Below are 20,246 nucleotides of genomic sequence, written 5' to 3'. Positions count from 1 at the left end.
CAGAAAAACTGAAACCTTTTACAGCAAACACTCATACACACTACTTAGGTTCTGTAATACCTGCTGTACCTGCTTTATGACCTACTTATTTATTCATCCCTCTCTCTACCCATTAATTCAACTTTTTTAGGGGATGTATTTCCTGGTAAGCTGCACACATAGCCCTCTTTCCCCCAAATGCATCAGCATGCAAATCATTCATCAGAATTCGTAACGTATAGACCCTTCACAGGTGGGTAATACCAGCTTTGTTCTTGAACTTAAAGAATGCAAGTTTGTTTACAGGTTCAGGAGGCATTCCTGGACCAACAGATTCTACATACCTCTTTAATTTCCTGCTTATGGAGTGGGCCACCTTTTCTAACAGGTTACCATGCCTTGATGGGAGAAGAGTGACCACGAGAAAGCTGGTGAAAGAGAACCTACCTGCTTCTTGTTTACTGCCTTGGTCTTGTCCGTCACTTCACACGTGTTAGACATGAAGGCCAAAATGCTTCTTAAAATGACTCAGGGATCAAATTCATCCTGAATAACAGGCCTAAAATTCCCTCTCTTCTGCTAATATCTCTATAGTGCTTGGGAGATGGTAGAAATTAAAGACCAGTGCTTTCCATATGTAAATGCCAGGCACTGTTCAGTGTTTTACATATATTAACTCACTCTTCCAAGTTACTCACAGTGCAAGACTAGGGCCTGGCAAACTTTTTTTGGCAAGGCCTAAATAGTCAAAACTTTAGCCCTTAAGGACCATAGTAGTTGAAACCGTCTGTTTCAAGTACGCAGCTTGCCATGGGAGCATGAAAGCAGCCATAGACCATATGTAAAGGAATAAGCACTGCTGGGTTCCAGTGAAACTTGATTTACCAAAATCGTCAACAGGCTCTAGTTTGCCCATGTCGCCACTACACTAACAAGTGTTAGAGTCTGTTCTTTACAATCGGTGTCAGGACATCTTGTTGTTAGCTCAAAACTCAGAGCCTGTCAATGCCTCCAAGGCCTTTTTGTTTAATGGTGGGTCAAATCATCTCGTTGTATTTGTGTCCTTCTATCTCTTACTGTACTGCAAAGAGAGAATCATTAACTTTTAAGCTATGAGATACTGGTGCCAACTTAAAGATCGAACTGAACTAAGGCAGAAAACGGTTGAAGTATGCTGTTAAACAGACTACGACTCAAACCTTAAGGGATCTGACCTCCATCCTTGAAATGAAAGGTATTGTGGAAGCATCGTTAAGCATGGTCTTTGAGATGTCATGGAACCCTGAGGACCACAAGAGCAAAGGGACAAACCAGAAAAGTGTAATTACAGACTTGGTAGAAATACCCAGGGAGATAGGAGAACGATTCATCAAATAATCGATGTGTAATTACCTAGAAGGACACAAGGTGCTGGATGGCAACCAATATGCCTTTGTCTGGCTGTGCCAAGGCTATTCAATTTCCTTCCAAGTGAATGGGGAGATGACACTGGCTATGTAAATAAGGAGGAAGAAAGAGATACCATCACTAAAGTAAAGCTTGCTATTGTGTCCAACAAGACAGGGAGGTGCTGTGTACTTAGAGCTAATGTCAAATGACGCTGTGATTTGTTAAAGGACACAGCCAAAGGTGATGGATTACCAATGGCTCAGTGTCAGCCTGGAGAAGACGAGGGGAGTAGTAGATTAAGGCAAGGAGGTGGGGCCAGGAGAGTACCAGCCCTGGACCGACCTTTATTAGAAAACTAGTCACCTACAATCCTGAATTGAAAAATGATCATGAAGCACACAGAGAATCTACTGAGGAAAGAGACTATTGCCTTGGTATACAGAACTATAATTCAAAGTATTCCTGACATAATGATAATGGATTTGGTATGTTCATTAATGCAAATGTCCATTAAAAGGAAGAGTATACTATCAAGGATTTGTGCATAGTCACAAGATAAGGAAAACATCTAAAAAGAGCTAGAGCTCATAATAATATGTACGGCATATGAACAAACATGAGTTATGAATCATATTAGAATGGAATTTAACTATTTTTAATTGTAACACAACACAACATAACACAACACTAAGAAATATCGCCAACTGGGGGTGGGTGGGTGGGTGTAGGAAACCAGGCTAAATTAAGCACTGACCATACTCGTACAAGGATTCATATTTGGCCTCTGCAACATTCCCGGGTATGGGAAAGCTAGACATAGCAAAGAAAGGCAAAAGCAAAATATTTTTAAAGGGTGGAAAATAACATTCAGGAGGAAGTACATCTAGACAACAAAAGAAGGCTATGGGGTGACTTGGCATCTCCTTTGAAGTCCGCGAAGAGTCTAGCACAGTGCTAGGCAAACAGGAAGCATCATCAGGGCACAAAGCATCCTGATTCTTCCATCCTAGAGCACAGGGAAGGGAGCAGGACATAGAAAACAGAGGGTCCTCACACTTGACTGAGCGTGAGGATGAACTCCAGGACTTGCTAAAACAGAGATTTCTGGGCCCCATCTTTGAGTTTGCGATTCAGAAGGTCTGGGATAAGCGAGGGAATCTGCATTTCTTTCTTTCTTTCTTTTTCTTTTTCTTTTTTAAAAAAGATTTTATTTATTTATTTGAGAGAGAGAGAGACAGCTTGAGAGAAAGAGAGATCACAAGCAGGCGGGAGGGTAAGAGGGAGAAGCAGACTCCCTGCTGAGCAAGGAGCCTGACTCAGGACTCCATCCCAGGACTCTGGGATCATGACCTGAGCTGAAGACAGACACTCAACTAACTGAGCCACCCAGGCATCCAGAATCTGCATTTCTGACAAGTTCCCAGATGATGCTGTTGCTGCTAGCCCTGAGACCACAGCTGAGAAGCACTGGGTTAGAAGGCCAGTCGGAGGTTTGGTCTGAGTTTGACTCAGACTCCGACCCTCTGTGCTGCTGCCTCATCTCCTCTTGGAATTCCCATGAAGGATGACATGTGTAAAACTCCAACCCAGCATGCAGGGCACAGCAAACCCTCCAAGGGTGTTAATTCTCATTCCTATGAAAAGCCTGACAAGAAGCAAATCATTCGGCAGTATCCTTTAGGGTAGTCCCATTAAAACTGGCATGGTTGGAAATGATACCATCCACACTTTTCTGATGGGAAGTAGAGTCAAGTCTACAAATCTGTTTCAAACATCTCACTGCTTTTGGTTAGCCAGGCTGTACTACCCGAGGAGACGAGGCTTGCCCCGGGCGAAGTGTGGTTTAACCTTTATCAGCATTATATCTCACTTAATGTTTAACCAGGTGAGTAAATGTGAAACATGTCTTCAAAACCTCACTAGGGCACCCAGAGCTTTGTACCTAGCTCCCCTTCCCAGAGAAGCCTGGCCACCGTTGAAATTTTGCTGGACCTGACCTCTGAGTCACAGAGCAGGCAAACAGTGGGCTGCTCTCGATAGCAACCGCTGCGGAAGTGAGCCATTTGCTTCCTGTTTGGAAGTGTAAGGTTGGCCCCATGAAAGCCAGCACTTCATAACCACTGTGCCCCAGAGTCAGGACCGCCCCACCCCACCCCCCTTCACGGGGGAATGATGAATCTTGGGTTATGGCTGTCACAGGTGAGGTAAGTCACAGTGTTGGCCTAGCACTGTGCTAGGTAAGTGTAAGAGAGCATGTGGTGTAATCCCCGATGCTCTCGGTTGTTCTTTTCTTCCTAAAGCAACAAACAACACATGTAATATTTCACCTCAAGTAATTCTGTAAAGGCATACACATTTTTGAGTTTGATTTTCAGAAATAAAAATCACCCAGAAGGATCAAGGCAGCTTCTCAAGAAATTTTACTTATTATCACTATTTAATCTCCCCATTCATTTTCCTTACTCGGTTTTAGGAAGAAACCTTCCACTTTTGCCTCAGTTTATGCTTCAGCGTATATACTGTTTTTTGGTGGCTCTCTCCAGTTCAGCCCACCTGTCCCCATGGCTCGGAACTCCTGAGTCTCTGAATTCTATAACAGCTTGTCCTCAGGAACCCCTTATCCTTTGTTCACGGTATCACTTGGAAATAACTAAATATTTATAGGGGCAAACCTGCAGGGTCTACATTACATTACAAGAAGTTCAAAGTACTCGAAAGAGAGTGACTTCTTTTTTGGAGGGCTAAGTATTTGGGTAGTACTTGTCAATAAGATTTTTTTTTGTTTAAAGAAGCATAAAACTCTTGGTTCTGTATTTGGAAAAAAATAAAATTCACCTGTCTAAAATTTTTTTCTAACATGAGTTTTATTAGAAGATTCTCCCCCTTGACTATGGTAGGCCTACAACCAAAGCAAGTCAAGCTCACATGAAATCACATCGAGAAGAAAGCCTGACTGCATTACAGAGTGAGCTGAAAGCCTAAGAGAAATATGATGGAAAAAGCCCTTTATTCTAGGTTGTGTCAGTGTGAAGGGGCGGGGGGGAAGGAGATCGGTGGAGAAAATCTAGAATAAAAAGAACAGAAATATTTCTTACCAAGGAAGAAATAGCCTTCTGATTACTACACATAAAGCCAATTAAAAAGTAATGGGATTGATTTTACAATCAAGATCAATCTCATTACTTTAGAGACATACCTTGTCCAAATGTCTCGAATCAGTAGTTTTCTTGTTCCCCCAAATGTACATAGGTTTAAAAACATTTATTATCAATGAATAAAATAAGAAAAGGAGGGGGGATTGAAGAATAGTAGAAAATCCCCTCTGAGTTCACTTGAAATCTGATTTGAAATGTACTGAGTTAGTTGAGACTGACATGGTTAATCAATGTGGCTTGTTAAGATCTTCCAGATATGCCTAGACAAGATAAATGCCTCAAGCTACAAGACTGTAAGACTGCGAAACCTAGGGATGGTGAATCAAAATTTTAAAAGTGTAATCATAAAGTGAAATCTTTTTGTAGGCTTAAAAGAATAGTTTTTACAAGTAAAGGAAGAAGAAAGTGAAATGGACAGATATTTAAGGATAACTTTAAAAAAAAAAGAGAGAAAATGGGGCATTTAAAGGATATTTCAAAAGTGAATACAATTCACTAGAAAGCAAAATAAGGTGTTACTGCAATTTACAATAGGCTACCGTCCTCTATACTTGGCTTAATTTCTGACGATCAAGAACAAAAAGCTGGTTTTGGTGAATGCTGGAAACCTCAGTTCTACAATTCACTTTCGCATTTCAAAAAACCAAAACTTTCCAAAATATATTGTTCTATGGTGAGAGAGAGGAAGTGAAGTTGCATAAAAGGGGGAACAATTTGAAATAATTGTATGTAGTTTTATTTCCCTTTTTTGAAATTGCTTTTTATATCAAAATTCACTTCAGCAATTTCAAAAAAGACAAATGACACCAAATCATTTAGTCACAAAAGAATTTCTACTTATTGTGTATTCTTTAGGTAATTCTAGTGGAACTCGACTTTAAATTAGTCATGCAAGTAAATCTCGACATTCTGGCCTTTTGTAAAGGCCAAAAGAAATTTAGAATATTCCAGGAAAAAAAATATTAGTCTGTATTTAAGTAAGAACCTTAACCACTGCCAAAAGTCTAAGTCACTACCCTAATAACAGCATTGGGTAAATCTGATATGCTATTAGCAATAGTTTGAGAATTCTAAATTCCTTATGTTAGCAGTCTCTATTTTTTAAAAATAATTTTACCATATATTTACTGATTGCCCACTGCTGCTTGGCACTAGGTTCAATGCTAGGGAAGGCCATGCAGTTATGACGGATGAAGTTTCTGGAACTTGTATTCCCCTGGAGGGAGATGTGTAGGTGACAAGCAAACAATTAAATGTGGGAGAAATTATATTAGGTAGTGCATTAGGTACTAAAAACAAAATAAACAGGATGACATGACAAAGAGCTGATGGTTGGAAGACGTTATTTATTTATTTGCTTTTTTTGTTTGTTTGTTTTTATTTTTTTAAAAGATTTTATTTATTTATTTGACAGAGAGAGATCACAAGTAGGCAGAGAGGCAGGCAGACAGAGAGAAGGAAGCAGGCTCCCTGCTGAGCAAAGAGCCTGATGTTGGGCTCTATCCCAGGATCCCGAAATCATGACCTGAGCTGAAGGCAGAGGCTTAACCCACTGAGCCACCCAGGTGCCCCAGTTTGTTTGTTTATTTTCTACCATTCAGACTGTGTCCTCCTCCTCTTACTCCCGCAGAGGAGGAGAAAAGCAATCATTCGATGGCAGTGGGCAGTTGTGGAAAGAAGCCCTCAAGTCAGCTTCACGCTCAGAAGAGAGCACTGCTCACCACGGAGATGCTAATTTTTATGGGGTTCGGGGAAGGCTTTGTTATTAGGTGTCCTTTGGTCTGAAACCTGGACATGCAGAGAACACTGGAGAATTCCAGGGAAAGAGCAGATCTGAAGATCCTACAAGAGCAGCCCTGTGGTTTGTTTGATGAATGGGAGCAGAGGCTGGTGGGGCTGTGCTCCGAGAAGGACGGTACAGACAGGGAAGTGACAGACAAAGGAGCCCCCATCATGGCTCACTGGCAGAGCAAGAAGTTTTGCTTTTATTCTAAGAGCGACAGGAAGCTGTTGAAGCTGTTAGATTTATATTTAATAATGTTGGCTCCTGTTTGGTGAATGGTGTGTGTGTGCGTGTGTGTGTGTGTTGTGTGTGCAGGCGCACGCACGTGGAAGTGGGCTGCAGGGAGAGTGCCAGTGGTGGAAATGGGGAGATGAGGCAGGAGGCAGTTGACCAGCAATAATCCAAGCAAGAAATGAGCAGGACCCAAACCACATGGCTGTCGTGTAGAAGGAGGAAGTAGGCAAGTGCAAGTGCAAGACACAGTTGGAGGTAAATCTGACAATCACTAGAGAAAAGGGTGAGGGCAGGAAGGGAGGGGTCCAGGTCCCTGAAGTTAGGTGCCAATTAATGGAGTAGGGGGTCCAGTTCTATTTTGAATGTTAGGTTACAGGTGGTTTGGGATGTTCACTTGAAGAGGTCAAGTAGGCAGATGGAGCGAGGTGTCGGGCCCAGGGAGAGGGTTTAGCTAGAGGTACACATTTGGGGGTCAACAGTCACAGGTCCTGCCAGACTACCCAGGCACAGATTCGGTAATTAATGAATTGCTTATGAAATGACTGACTGAGAATTGTCAGACGGGCAAGAGAGAATTTTGCTACTGGAAGATGTTTTGAATTTCTTGGCAAGGAGTGCTCAGGAAATGCTAGCAGAGCGCCAGGTGCTGTGGCTGCTCGATAAATAATTAATTTACAGCGATGAATCTCAAGAAAGCAATGAACTGTTATTTCACGAACTGACCATGCCTGGCTTAATTGGCACCAGGGCTTTGTTCAACTGCTTGTACCCTCTGTTCCTCGTCCTCAACATCTTTTCTCCTGGCGATTTAATTCCTGACCCAGGCATCTTGCTTTGTTGTTGATCCTTTTTGGCTCTCGCATTCAGAGAACACCATCATTGTTCTGAGTCCATCCCTGATGAGCATCTCAGAGCCACCCCTTCGCAGGTTTCTGAATCTGCCTTGAATCATGAACTCTGAGTACCTATTATGTGCCAAGCACTCTTCTACACACTTGACACATATATGTCATTTACAGCACTCTGTCAAGTAGATACTGGCCCTTGGAGTAGAGGAGACCTTCACCTCCCTGAGAAAGTGAGTGCTTGGCTTTAAGATAGGTAAGTTAGAAAGTGAGAGAGCGCGAGTTCAGAACAGGTCCAGCTGACCCTGTAGCTGGGCTCCCCTGCCTGGGTTGACAAAGCTCATTGAATTTTGCCTGCTGAATCAGGCTGTCCCCTCAAGCCACCTAATTCCCCAGCAAAGTCTATTAGGTGGTTGGTATCTGTTGATAGCTAGCCAGCATTCAAGCCATGCTGGCCTGTGTCCTTCCCTTTGAGCAACAGTGTTCCATATCTCTGTAACAACACTCACCTGGTGTCCTCCTGTGGGTCCTTATCACATTCAGTGGGAAGACCCTAACCTGAGAGGGGCCCCTAGCCTGGGAGGTTATCAGTCATCAGAGAAACAAAATAGATGGGGTATGTGAGTGACAGCTAGGCAGGCTGGCCGGCGACAGGAAGGCTGGGAGCAGAAAGGCTGAAGACTAAGAAGGAGGGCACCGGGGATGTGGATAGAAGGAAAGCGTGGACACTTAAAAGCTGGCTAAGGGGTAAGACAACAAAGACAAAAAAAAAAAAAAGCATTTACTCGTGGTTCAAAAGAAATAGCCCGTACAGTGTTATGTAATGTGTTGATAAAGCTTCAGTCTCTCTGGCCACATATGCCAACTGAGGGCTTCCTAACGTCATTAGGCACACCCCCCGAGCAGGCAGGTGTGGTACAAGGCAGAGACATCTGCTCAAACAAGGCCTGTAGCAGAAGCAGCGGTTTCGAGGCATCCAAGAGGAGGCTGTGCCTTCCCTTGAAGGAGGCCAAGTCCAGGGAGGCCAAGCCACGCAGGCAGGAATTCCTCCCAGTTAACACGGCACTGGAAGACAAAGGGAGCTGAAGCTGCTCCTGCTGGCACCCATCTAAAGGGCACCTGTTCCGCCAACACACGAGACCCTTTATCGCCTGACACCTGCCTGGCTGGCTGGGCCCCATGCCACCTGCAGAGGAAATAGAGCTGGTGAATATCCATTTCGTGCGAGGTTTCCTAGTAGAAATGGGATGTGGAATTTCTAGAGGCCAGTAACGTAGGAGTCCAGCATCAACTGGATCCCTACTCATGAATCAAACCAACAAAGTTGAAAAGTTGGTTACAAAGACAGACAAGAGGGAGACAAAGCTACAGATGCACTATGTTCTTTAGTTCTTCTAGATGGGGATGGCTTGTGGCACGTGGCCCATGCTAAGATGTGCTAAGATGTCTGTGGTATTGCCTTCCGATGCAAGGGAAACAGTAAAGAGATTTGTGGTCCCTTCAGATCTCCCTGGTGTCTGAGTTTCAGCTGAACCCTACGAAGAGCTTCTGTGAAGCCAACCTACATCTACCCATCTCCACTGCCAACATTCCGCCTGGCTTAGAGGACAAGCGACATGGTGCCAAAGATTTTGAGAAGCAAAGAAGTGCACCCTCTCTCTTACATGTACAGACACGCGCACACGTGTGCACACGCAGAGCTAAAATAGTAGCTCTATCTTTAATTACATACATCACGATTTTGTTCTCTTTTAAGGTGACACTCAAAAGTATCAATTGCCTCGTTCTTTGCTATATTCCTAACACCGAGACCAAAGTTAGAACACAGTAGGCTTTCCATATATACTTGTTGAATAAATGAACAAATGGTTATTTACTGTCCCCCTACGTTTTAAATTCTGGTACCCAACTTTGCCTGGAAACTTTTTATTAATGGCCCTAGGAAAAGTCCTTAGTGATGTTCTAGTTTTACAAACATTCTTTTCCTAGAGACATTTGAATTCCCTTAACTTCCTGCATGGGCTTTATTTTTTCTCTTGGAGAAATACTAGATGTAAAATAGTATTAAAGGAATTTTTTGTTTAAAGATTTACTTAAGGGAGTGAGAGCATGAGCGTGTAGAGGGCAGTGGGGGTGGGGGGGCAGGCAGAGGGAGAGACTCTCAAGTGGACTCCATACTGAGTGTGGCTCACCATGCAGGGCTCGGTCTCACAACCCTGAGATCATGACCTGAGCTGAAACAGAGTTGGACGCTTAACTGACTGAGCTATCCAGATGCCCCAGGATTGAAAGAAATTTTTTAAAAAGATTTTATTTATTTGTTTGACAGACAGAGATCCCAAGTCGGCAGGGGTGATGGAGGAGCAGGCTCCCTGCTGAGCAGAGATCCAGATGCGGGGCTCGATCCCAGGACCCTGAGATCATGATCTTAGCTGAAGGCAGAGGCTTAACCCACTGAACCACCCAGGTGCCCCTAAAATAATTTTTAACAATTTATTTCTTACATATCCCCTTACTCTATTCCAAACATCTTATTAAACATTTTGTCTTTATCCTATTCTTTCCTTATTTAGATATTACTGAATAACCAAAGGACAAAAGTCATCAGGGTTGGTGGCAGAACAAGATAAAACTACCAGATAAGGAGTGGACCTCATCCTGGATTTTTCCTTAGGGATCAGATGGTTTCTCTTCTCAAGCCATATTTTTGGGATAGGAATGTCTACTCTGTGTCAATATTCAGATTACTTGATGAATTTCAGTGACTTTCAACAGAAGTAAACTTTTCTATAGAAACATTTATTACACAGTGATAAGTTGTCTCTGGGTGTGGGCATGTGTTTATCTTTGAGGAGGCAGGTTCAAAACCAGATTCCCATCAAGTCTGGTAGCCAGAAAGTACTGATGTTCAAGGCTGAATCTCAAGAGGGTTGGAGTTGGAGCCTTTTCCTCCTGGTAAAGCAGATGTGACACTTTAAAAGGCATCTGCTACTCTATATTTAATCTAAGTCAAAATATAAAAAATAAGCAAGGACCCAAGGACCTTTGTTTGAAGGATGTTAGTTTGACTATTACAGAAACTGATGGGCATAAAAATAGAATATAGAGCCTTAGTCCTGTCTTTGAATCTTGCCAGCATCCCAGATGATAAGAGAACTGATTAGTGAGGGACTACTGGGTAAAGTTCTCTGGGCTGGTAAGCATTTTTATGAGTCAATATATTTTTAAGCTCATCTCCAAGAATTAAAAAACAGTCACTTTTCTTGTAGGGATTTTTTTTTTTAATGTCAAGTAAATGTGAGAGGGCAGAAAGGTTTGTTAAATATAAGTGTTGAGAGTACCAGATATTTATTATTCTCTGTGTTCTCTCTGTTGGAAGCATTCCATAAGAAAAAAATGATGACAGAATCAAAACAGCAGAAACAAGGAAAACAACCAAAATACGTGTGTGTGGTGGGGGGTGTTAGAGAAGGAGGCTTAATTGCCTCTGCAATGTTTAAAAACATGAGACCTCTGATTTGAAGTGAGTTGGTCAATATTTTAAAAAGTCATACCTGATTCCAAAGTATAGATGATTCAGGCATTAAATCTGGTGACACACGAACAAACGTTAATGCAAACCAACTCCCAGGAAACCCAAAAGCCCTCTGATACCAACACAGCACTGAAAATTCATCATATTTAACAAGGTGTGTCAGAAATAGCTGAGTACTGACCTCCCCAGCACAAATGATCCTCTTGGGACGAGGGGCCTCTTGCTGTAACTGATATACTGCCAAAAAAAAAAAGAAAGAAAGAAAGAAAAAGATAATTATGATTAGAAAACTACCACACATACCAAGATGTCTTCAAATAGTCCCACCTAAGTGCCTCTAAAGAACAGCAAAAATTTCAAATAAAAAAAAAAAAAAAGAGGATACAGGCACAGCTTTAGACTGAATAAAGTCAGCTCATTTATATGGAAATTAGTTACCCTGCATGTAAACTGGCAAAATTGATTTTTTTATTCTTTTACAAGGCCAATTTAGTTTCATAGTTGTTACTGGCATTGTTCATTTTATGGCTTTCTTGGAAGGTAGGATTAAAATTCTTTGGACTATTTTGTAATTCTACCTGCGAGGCCCAAAGCAGTAAGATCATTAAAGAGGATTCCTGAATTGAAATGCTCATGTCTCCTGATAAATCAGGAAAGACTGGTGTTAGCAGAGGGGTGCCATTTTCTGAAATGTCACAGTTATGTACCAAGACACCGCTGATTTTGTGAGTGAGGGAAACCCCAAGCCCTTGCTCTTTTCATGAGTTCCATTTTTTGGTCTGCCTATCACCATGCATTCTCATCTCTGTGACTGGATCCCACCCACTGGCATTCCTCTTTCTTGGGCCCCTTAATATCTCAACTCTCTTATATCCTGCTTTTAAAAAAATTTTTTTAAAGATTTTATTTATTTGACACACAGAGAGAGAGAGAGAGACAGAGAGAGAGAGCGCACAGGCAGGGGTAGCAGCAGAGAGAGAGGGAGAAGCAGGCTCCCCACTGAGCATGGAGCCCGAAGCAGGGCTTGATCCCAGGACCCTGGGAGGCAGATGCTCAACCAACTGAGCCACCCAGGAGCCCCTTTTACCCTGCTTTAAAGACAGACTTTCAGGCCTGGACATGGAGGTAATTGTATATAAAAATAAAATTTATCGGCCTATTATGTTATATTATTATTAAATTATGTTATGTTATATTATATTATGTTATATTATTAAAATTTATCGGCCTATTATATTATGCTTTTTGGGACTACAGCGAGTGATTTTCTACTGCTCAGCTAGTCTGGTTATTTCTCTTAGAGGTAAGCCAACCTATGCTGGTACCTGTGAGTTGTACCTCTTTGAAAACCAAGCTGATATTATCTTTACCATCTTGAAGGAAGAAGAATTCACTTAAGATGGCATAAATCCGTGAAAAGTTAAAATTCAATCATATAAAATATTTCTAGTAAAGATAGTAACATAAGCAAAAATTTCTGATTCATTTTAGGTCTAAAAATAAAAAATGATGAAGTGAAATACATATGGTCATGTAGAAACAGGGCTGGAAATGATGGGATGTATTTCGTAAGTATAGCTTCTCAATGCCTTAGCTCAACACGGATATTTTCTTACCTAATTAAGTGTAAACTGCCCAGCTTCCACACAGAGGAGAAACCATCTAATCCTCTTGTAGATGTTTTAATGCACCACATTTCTAAGTTGGGTTGCCCACACTAATGACGATGCCTGTGCCACTTTAGAATAATTGTACCCACGTATGGCAGGTAGAGACAGAGAAGGCTTCTTGTCAAAGAGGAAACACGAGGAAGAACTGGCCAAAGAAAGAGAAACAATTGTGGGTGTCCCACCAACCATCCCAGTAGTGCCCATGCTCTCCTTAAATCAGGAGAGAGGCTGCATGGAACCCTTTCTACCTCTTGAATCAGTCCCAACACCTATTAACTGCTTTTCCTTAGTGTTGCTACTAAGGACTGTCATGAGACCCAAAAAAACCAGCTCCTAAAATCGCAGAGTGTTCCAGACAAGGTGAATTACAGAACCCATATCCAGAGAATCCTGCCCCCTCTTCTCTTCCCATCACCAATGCCTCGTGAAGCAACAGTCATATGTGGGGGTAGGCTGGACGTCATTTTTAATGCCTCCCTTGGAGGTGACAAAGGAAGTACACATGTTATAAGACAGAAGAATTTGTTGCTAAGTGTGCCTTTGCAATTCATATCAGCAAATATTTGAACATCTGCTACACACCAGTTACCACAGTCAGCATTATGTGGAGGCTCTTATGATGAATAGAGAGAAAGGGGGAAGAGAAGAGAACTAGTGTATCGAGTGCCTGTTGTGTGCCAGGAATAATATTTTATTGAATCTTCAGGAGAATGCAGAAAAAAGAATGTTGTGTTATTATCATTCTTATTTTTTAGATGAGGAAACAAGTACAGGAAAGTTAAATATCTGCCCTGGGGCATCCATGCATCCTTTTGAGTCCAGAGCCCTCCTTATTTTTCTGTGCCTCAGGGCCTTTGCCCTTGCTATTGCCTCCACCTGGATTGCTCTTTCCCAAGAGAGCCATGTGGCTCCCTCTCTTCCTTCATTCAGGCCTTCCCTGACACTGTCTTATGACACTGTCTTATGTTTCTTCACAGTACTCATCACTATCAACATATTTTGTTTATTTTGTGTTCGTCTCCCTTGGCCAAAGTATAAGCTTTTTGAGGACAGGGGCTTTGTTCGATCCACTGTGGCACCATCAGCACCTAGAACAGTACTTGGCACAGGGTAGATGCTTGATTCCATATCTGGTGAACAAACGGACCATATCCAATGACTCATGGGTCACAACCCATGTCTTCAAGGAGATTCTGACCCAATGAGAGAGACTTGTGTAGAGAAACAAAACCAGGATGGACAAATGCTTTAATGAGGGGGAGAGGAGAAAGTGGTTCTTTTTATTCGGGTGGCCAGATAGCTTCCCAAGGGGAGAAGCATAGAGCTCTTCTTGAAGCATTAGAGGGGTTTCTGCACATAGAGAGGAGAAGGGCAGTTCCAGGTGAAGACAGAGCCCCAACAGGGAAAGAGGATGGTATGTTTATTGATCAGTAAGGGTCCAGCATGGTTGTTCCCTCGAGATGGGCAGATGTAGGATGAGGTCACAGAAAGCTAAATCCTGCAGCTCATGCCAAGGAGCATGGATGATCTTCTGTCTGCAGGGAGGAGGCGGTGACATTTTTTGAGCAGGGAGATGACACGATCTGGTCTGTTTCAGAATAATAATAAGGATAAGACTATTCAGAATAACAGAAGTTGCCATTTTGTGGACACCTACTATGTGCCAAACACCTTATCTACATCTTCTCATTTAATCTTTCTGACAAACTTCTAGGGTAACTATTATTCTGCCCTGACTAATAAAACTAGTGGAGATGCCAAGCTTTGAAGAAGCTCAAGGTCATACAAATAACATGATGAAATCGAGGTTGAAAGCCTGATTTCCCAGATTCCAAGGTGTGTGTTTTTCAGCCTTGCCAGTCGCTCCCTAAATGACTTGCCAGAGTTCCCTCTCAGGCAGCTGAGAGGTCCTGTGTGGGACTAGGGCTGCACGCTGGCAGTGTTCACTCGGACAGTCTGGTGAAAAGCCCCCTAATTTTTTTTTTTATAAAGCTCTATGGAGATTCTAATGCTCAGCAGCCAGAAGTGGGGCCATTGTGCTTTGCCTCGCTGAAGGAAGGATCAAGGGAGGAGCCTTGGAGGCAGGGAACCAGGAGAGAACAGTATTTTAGTTGTACATCAAGGAGATGTTAAGACAACACTGGTGGAAACGTAGATAAGAAGGTGAGTCGGTTGTGGAGGAGAGGACAGGGCTCCATGAAAGATGAATGGAGGGAAGGATCTCGAAACAATGAGAGATGGAGAAGCCATAAACAATCAAAGAGGATACAGGTGAAGGAACATTCTGGACAGGCTAAAGTCCATTGCTGCGTCCTCTGAGGACTCTTTCAGGTTTAGTAAAGAGCAATGCCATCGTTCGCTAGCCTCAGAAACAGTCTGATCCGGGGCAACTTTGAGGGGGTCCCTCGAAGCCTCTCGAGCCAGAGACGCCAGGTCTCCTTCCTTGTCCGTGGGCAGCACACATCATCAACTGACTGCCGTTTCTCAGTGAGCAGGTCTCAGGAATCGATCTGTTTGCTGCAGCTCTAAGCGACAGCATTTGGCAACTAGGCACAGAAGCTGTTGACCATCTGGATTATGTGTCTCCATAAAGATAATGAGACGGCAACCAACGGCAATGGTAGCCATATAAAAAAATGGGCCCTAAATCCTATCTTAGCTTCGAGTGAGAGTCTCGGTCCCTCCTTTTCCAGGTTAGCTATAACAAAACAACTGTCCATGAGCCTGGGTGGCTCAGTGGATTAAGCCGCTGCCTTCGGCTCAGGTCATGATCTCAGGGTCCTGGGATCGAGTCCCGCATCAGGCTCTCTGCTCGGCAGGGAGCCTGCTTCCTCCTCTCTCTCTGCCTGCCTCTCTGCCTACTTGTGATCTCTCTCTATCAAATAAATAAATAAAATCTTTAAAAAAAAAAAAAAAAAAAACCTCTGGGGCACATTTAATACAACCTGGAACATGTCACATAATCTGAAAGTGTCACTTGAGTTTTTGTTGTTGTTGTTTAACAAACATGTTTCACAAGCAAAATGCAATACTGTATATCACTTCTTGGGGGGTCCTGTGGGCTAAGAGGTGATAGGATGGAATTTGCTGCTGTAGCAATGTTCCAAATGTGTTCCAGGCACTCCCCAGCCCTGGTTGCTCTAGAGCACATGATTAATTCTTAGCACTGGAATGAGCTGTTGGGCAGAGGGTAAGGTCACTGGGCAAAGTGGAGGTAGAGGAGCTCTTGCTCTCCAAGCAACCTGAAGCACACTGAGAAGCCCAGAGCTCATGGAAAGAAGGTTTTATTTTGTTTTCAAGAAAAAAACTGGGTGCACTCTCCTCTGACAATAATCAACCCCTCTTCCTGTGGATACCAAGTGAAAGCTCATTGCCTGGGTGATGCGGGAGCTCAGTCCACACCCACAGTTCCTGAAAGACCCTTCAGGAATGGCCTCTACAGCCACTTCTTTCTAAAGAGGGGCATGCACACCCCGGAGCCCAAGCCAGCCATTGGACTGTGACACTGAGCCCGTACCCCCAGCTCACCGCCCATGTCTTTCCAGTCTTCATGGGAAAAGCTCTTGGGTGTGAGTAAGAATTAGTAGGTGTTTTGGAGGTCTTCTCCCCTGAACCCCACCTCCCACCTTCTCACTAATAGAGTGTCCAGTCTTAACGGGGACTGAGTCTCCTCTTGTCTAATGGCACTGTGAAAAACCCAAGTGTGAGGCCATGTAGCCTCATGATGGTGGGTTTCAGGTGTAAGTATGTGGAAGAAACACCTATAGCATGTGATAAATTGGAGATCCCCCCCACATTTTCTGATTCAGAAATCTTGGGGGGGGCTAAGGATTTGTTATTATAAATATTCCCCCCAATGATTCTGATTCAGGGGGTCAGTGGAGAAGGGTTTTGAGGTTCTGAACTCCTCTCTAGGAAAACAGGCACAAGCTGTGACTGCTTGACCTACTGTCTGGGAAGGTCTCCTGGGAGGGCCGTCGGCCCCAGCATCTGCTGTTTAATTGGCACTTGGCCTCTTAGAAAAGAAAAGCTTGCAGAGTATACCCAGGGTGGCTGACTTGTGAACTTCTCTGCTTAGGGCATACAGTTCATACAATTCTGGTTTAAAGTTTCGAATATGGCTTTATTTATTTATTTATTTAAGTGAACTTGAAGATAGCTTTTCTTTTAGAATATTGAAACCAAAACTTTTTCGGTGACTTCATCAATGTTTGGGGGTTTAGTCTTGAATATTAAGTACTAGCTGCAGATATATGATATTTGGGGGAAGATTATTCTTTTGGAAACAGCCCAGTGAGTGACAGCATTCGGCTCTAAGAAAGGGAGGGGAGCAGAGAATTCAGGGAGTTGAAGAACCTCATGTGACGTCGTGGCGCTCGGAGTCAAAACCCGGACTTATCCATCTCTTTGGCCTCACGACTCTAAACACAGTGTTTGGCTTGGCAAAAACTTAGTATGTATTTGCTGAATGAGTGGTGAATGAATGAATGAACAGTCTACCTTAAATAAAATAGGAAGAGAGCTGATTTTAATGTTCCTATTCCTCTATATATTTTTTTAAGATTTTATTTATTTGAGAGAGAGCATGAGTGAGGAGAAGGTCAGAGGGAGAAGCAGACTCCCTGTGGAGCCGGGAACCCGACACGAGACTCAATCCCAGGACTCAGGGATCATGACCTGAGCCGAAGGCAGTCGTCCAATCAACTGAGCCACCCAGGCGTCCCTTCCTCTACATTTCTAAGCCAGACATTTGTAGTTGCCTCCCCAATGTCCATTTCCATCTTCCCCATTCCAACAGTTCTCAAAATTTTCCAGTTCCGTTTCTTATATAGGGTTGGATCCTGATTGGTTCAGGGCAGCAGCATATCGCAACCCTTGGACCACAGTGTTGGAGTTAGCAAGGGATAAGATCAGTCAGCCCTGAGACTCAGTTCTAACACTTTGCTTAAACAATCAGGAAAGTAAACTGTCGATACTGGTAATCAAGAGCATTGTAATTAACATTAAACCCGAGAAACCACTATTTAAAGTGGATTATCATAGAGCAGACTAATTTTCTTTTAGGATAATCATAATTGGGATTCATGCCTCACAACTAGAATCTGATATCAAATAAGTCAAAGTTATGTCCAATAACAGGCAATAAAAGATAAGACATACCTAGACCCTTCTATTAAAAATTCAAAATCGTAATTCTCACAATCAAGTCCTATAATTCGGTAAAAATGTATTGCCTCCAGCAAATATATGAGAGATTTCAAAGTACCAAATAATCACTAAAGTTTGAAAAAAAAAAGTATGTGATGGAAAAATGTGGCTTCCATAAATGATACGTTAATGAGCTTGACATCAATATCTAAAATTATCTTTCAAAGGATGGTTTGTGAACATTTCAAAGACAAGAGCTTGGTGAGTCCTGAGGTTCAAAATGGATTTAACAACCAGTTATTTCAAATAGAGCAAATTTCATACTCTGAAATTTTTTGGATGTTCAGTTCAGGAAAATCCTAGTTTTAGCATATTTGGATTTTAAAAAGTATCTCATGAAGCTTGGCAAGACCCTAAGATTCCTTCTCATATTAATCCTCCAAGACCCTATACAAATTTAAACCTCTTCTATAAAGACTTCTCTAATCCCAAGAGGTGGATGAATGCTATATTATTACTAAAAAGCCATTTGCATTTTAAATTAACTGGTTTATATCTGTCTCCCTTACAAGACTATAAACTGGAGGAAAGTATGGATCACAAGTTAGTCATTTTTGACTCCTAATACTTATGCTCTAAAGACCAGATGAAAGGATGACCATCTTGGGAATAAGAGAGTAGCATGATCTTGGGAATAATATGGTCAGGTGAGTTTTTAGGTGGCCCAGCATTGAAACTCAAATAATTTAGTGGTGCAGGACAGCCAAAAGAGAGTTCTTTCTCAGACGCTCTGAATGCCTTTGGGCAATGTGGTTTTGATGCCATGAATGGAACATCTGGTGGTATACTCCCTTCAGTTTTGGAATTAGGCATCACCAGACGTCCTCAAATACAGTCAGGATGACACTTAGTCAGAGGTAATAAAGAGTAATTTCATAAATGCCAATCAGTTTGCATTAAATGGCATTAACTATCCCTTCTGTGTCTGAAGTTTTATGATTTTAGAGCAAATTAAACACATGCGCACACACACACAACTTGGTGAGACCCCCCAAATCAAACTTAAAACCAATACACAAGCGTGAAATTGACATTGTAAACATGTAATTAGCCATTTGTTTCCTACCTTCCTCAGGACACAGAAGCCCTTTTAAGAGATATATTGGGTGGCCCAAGGCCTCTTAGCGAAAGGCAAAATGAATCTGAGCCAATGCCATCTTTTTGCTTCAGTAGAGCTCTCTGCGGTGGCACTCACTCAACAAATATTTATTGGCTATTTAATGTACGCAAGGCTTTGTGCAAAGTGGTGTGCAAAGCACAGTGAGTCATGGAACACCCCAAGCCTCTCACTATGGATATTTTGTTGATTTACTGTCAGAGCTCTTCACACTCCATTAGGAAACAAACAAACAAAAACATCCAATTACTAAGTCATTAGCACTGCCTTTTAAAATGGAAGATCAGAATGCAGAACATTAGATTGGAAGGGCCCTCAGAGACCCAGCACAACCCCTTTATTTCACAGATGGAAGAACAGACTCATGTAATAAGAATGAGGTTCTTCTATATATGCTGACGTGGGAAGATAAAAGCAAAGTATTTGTGAAGTGAAACAAGCAAGTTGAAGGTCACCAAGTACAGCATAAACCCATTTTTTTTTTTTCAAAAGGGCACAACTGCAAAAATACCTTCATATAACGCATGTGTCTTTTGAACACTTGGAAGGCTATGCCTTCCAAAACTGACAGAGGTCAGCCCTGGGTAAGCAGGACAGAGATGCAGAATCCAGGATGGGGGCTGGTTGGTCAACCCTGAAACATTTCACTCTCAGCTTTGTGTATTTTGTAATGTTTCTCTTGTATGCAGCTTTGTATTGCTTTTGTAACACATATGTACATGAGTGAGTATAGGTATATATGCGTGTCTGTGTGAATATATATATTTAGGTATACAATTTTAAGTGGAGGGCCAAATGGGTGGCTCAGTCGGTTAAGCATTCAACTCTTGGTTTCAGCTCAGGTCATGATCTCACAGTTCCTGGGACTGAGCCCCATGTAGGGCTCTATGCTCAGTTGGAAATCCACCTGGGGATTCTGTCCCGCTACCACCCCCTCCCCCATTTGCACTGGTGCGCATGCGCTCTCTCTCTCTCAAATAAATAAATAAATCTTTAAAAAATTTTAAGTGGAAGGAAAAACGTCTTGAAAACTTGCAGGCTGTGGGTCAGGCTTGCTTCTGGGTTCCACTCTGCATGCCAGTCCAATGCACTCAGAGATGCAGACCATATGTCAAGTTACTGAACCTCCCTGAGCTGTGGTTTCCTTCTATGTGGCCACCGTTGCTTAGGGCTGCGGTGAGAATTTGAGAGCTCAGACACACAGCTGGCACAACGGCTGGCCCAGGGCAGGTCTCACGGGTGGGAGAAACAATGGTAACATCGATAACGATGGTACTAATTACTCTTATGATTGCTGTCCAGACCCAGAGCCTGAACAAGAACACGTGTCC

The 20,246-nt window shown here is 42.6% G+C and overlaps 1 protein-coding gene and 1 pseudogene across 1 annotated transcript in view; both read right to left on the bottom strand.

Moving 5' to 3' along the window:
* CHN2 (chimerin 2) overlaps positions 1 to 20,246 on the bottom strand; it is a 290,041-nt gene that overhangs the window by 120,942 nt on the left and 148,853 nt on the right. The window contains exon 3 of the mRNA XM_044246302.1: positions 11,102 to 11,157. Coding sequence (XP_044102237.1) covers positions 11,102 to 11,157 — 56 coding nt within the window. The remainder of the gene's footprint in view (positions 1 to 11,101; positions 11,158 to 20,246) is intronic.
* LOC122905609 lies at positions 6,116 to 6,381 on the bottom strand (annotated as a pseudogene).

The sequence above is a fragment of the Neovison vison genome, chromosome 4 (genome assembly GCF_020171115.1).
Source record: "Neovison vison isolate M4711 chromosome 4, ASM_NN_V1, whole genome shotgun sequence".
NCBI lineage: Eukaryota > Metazoa > Chordata > Mammalia > Carnivora > Mustelidae > Neogale > Neogale vison.
This window is presented reverse-complemented; position numbering and strand designations above follow the sequence as displayed.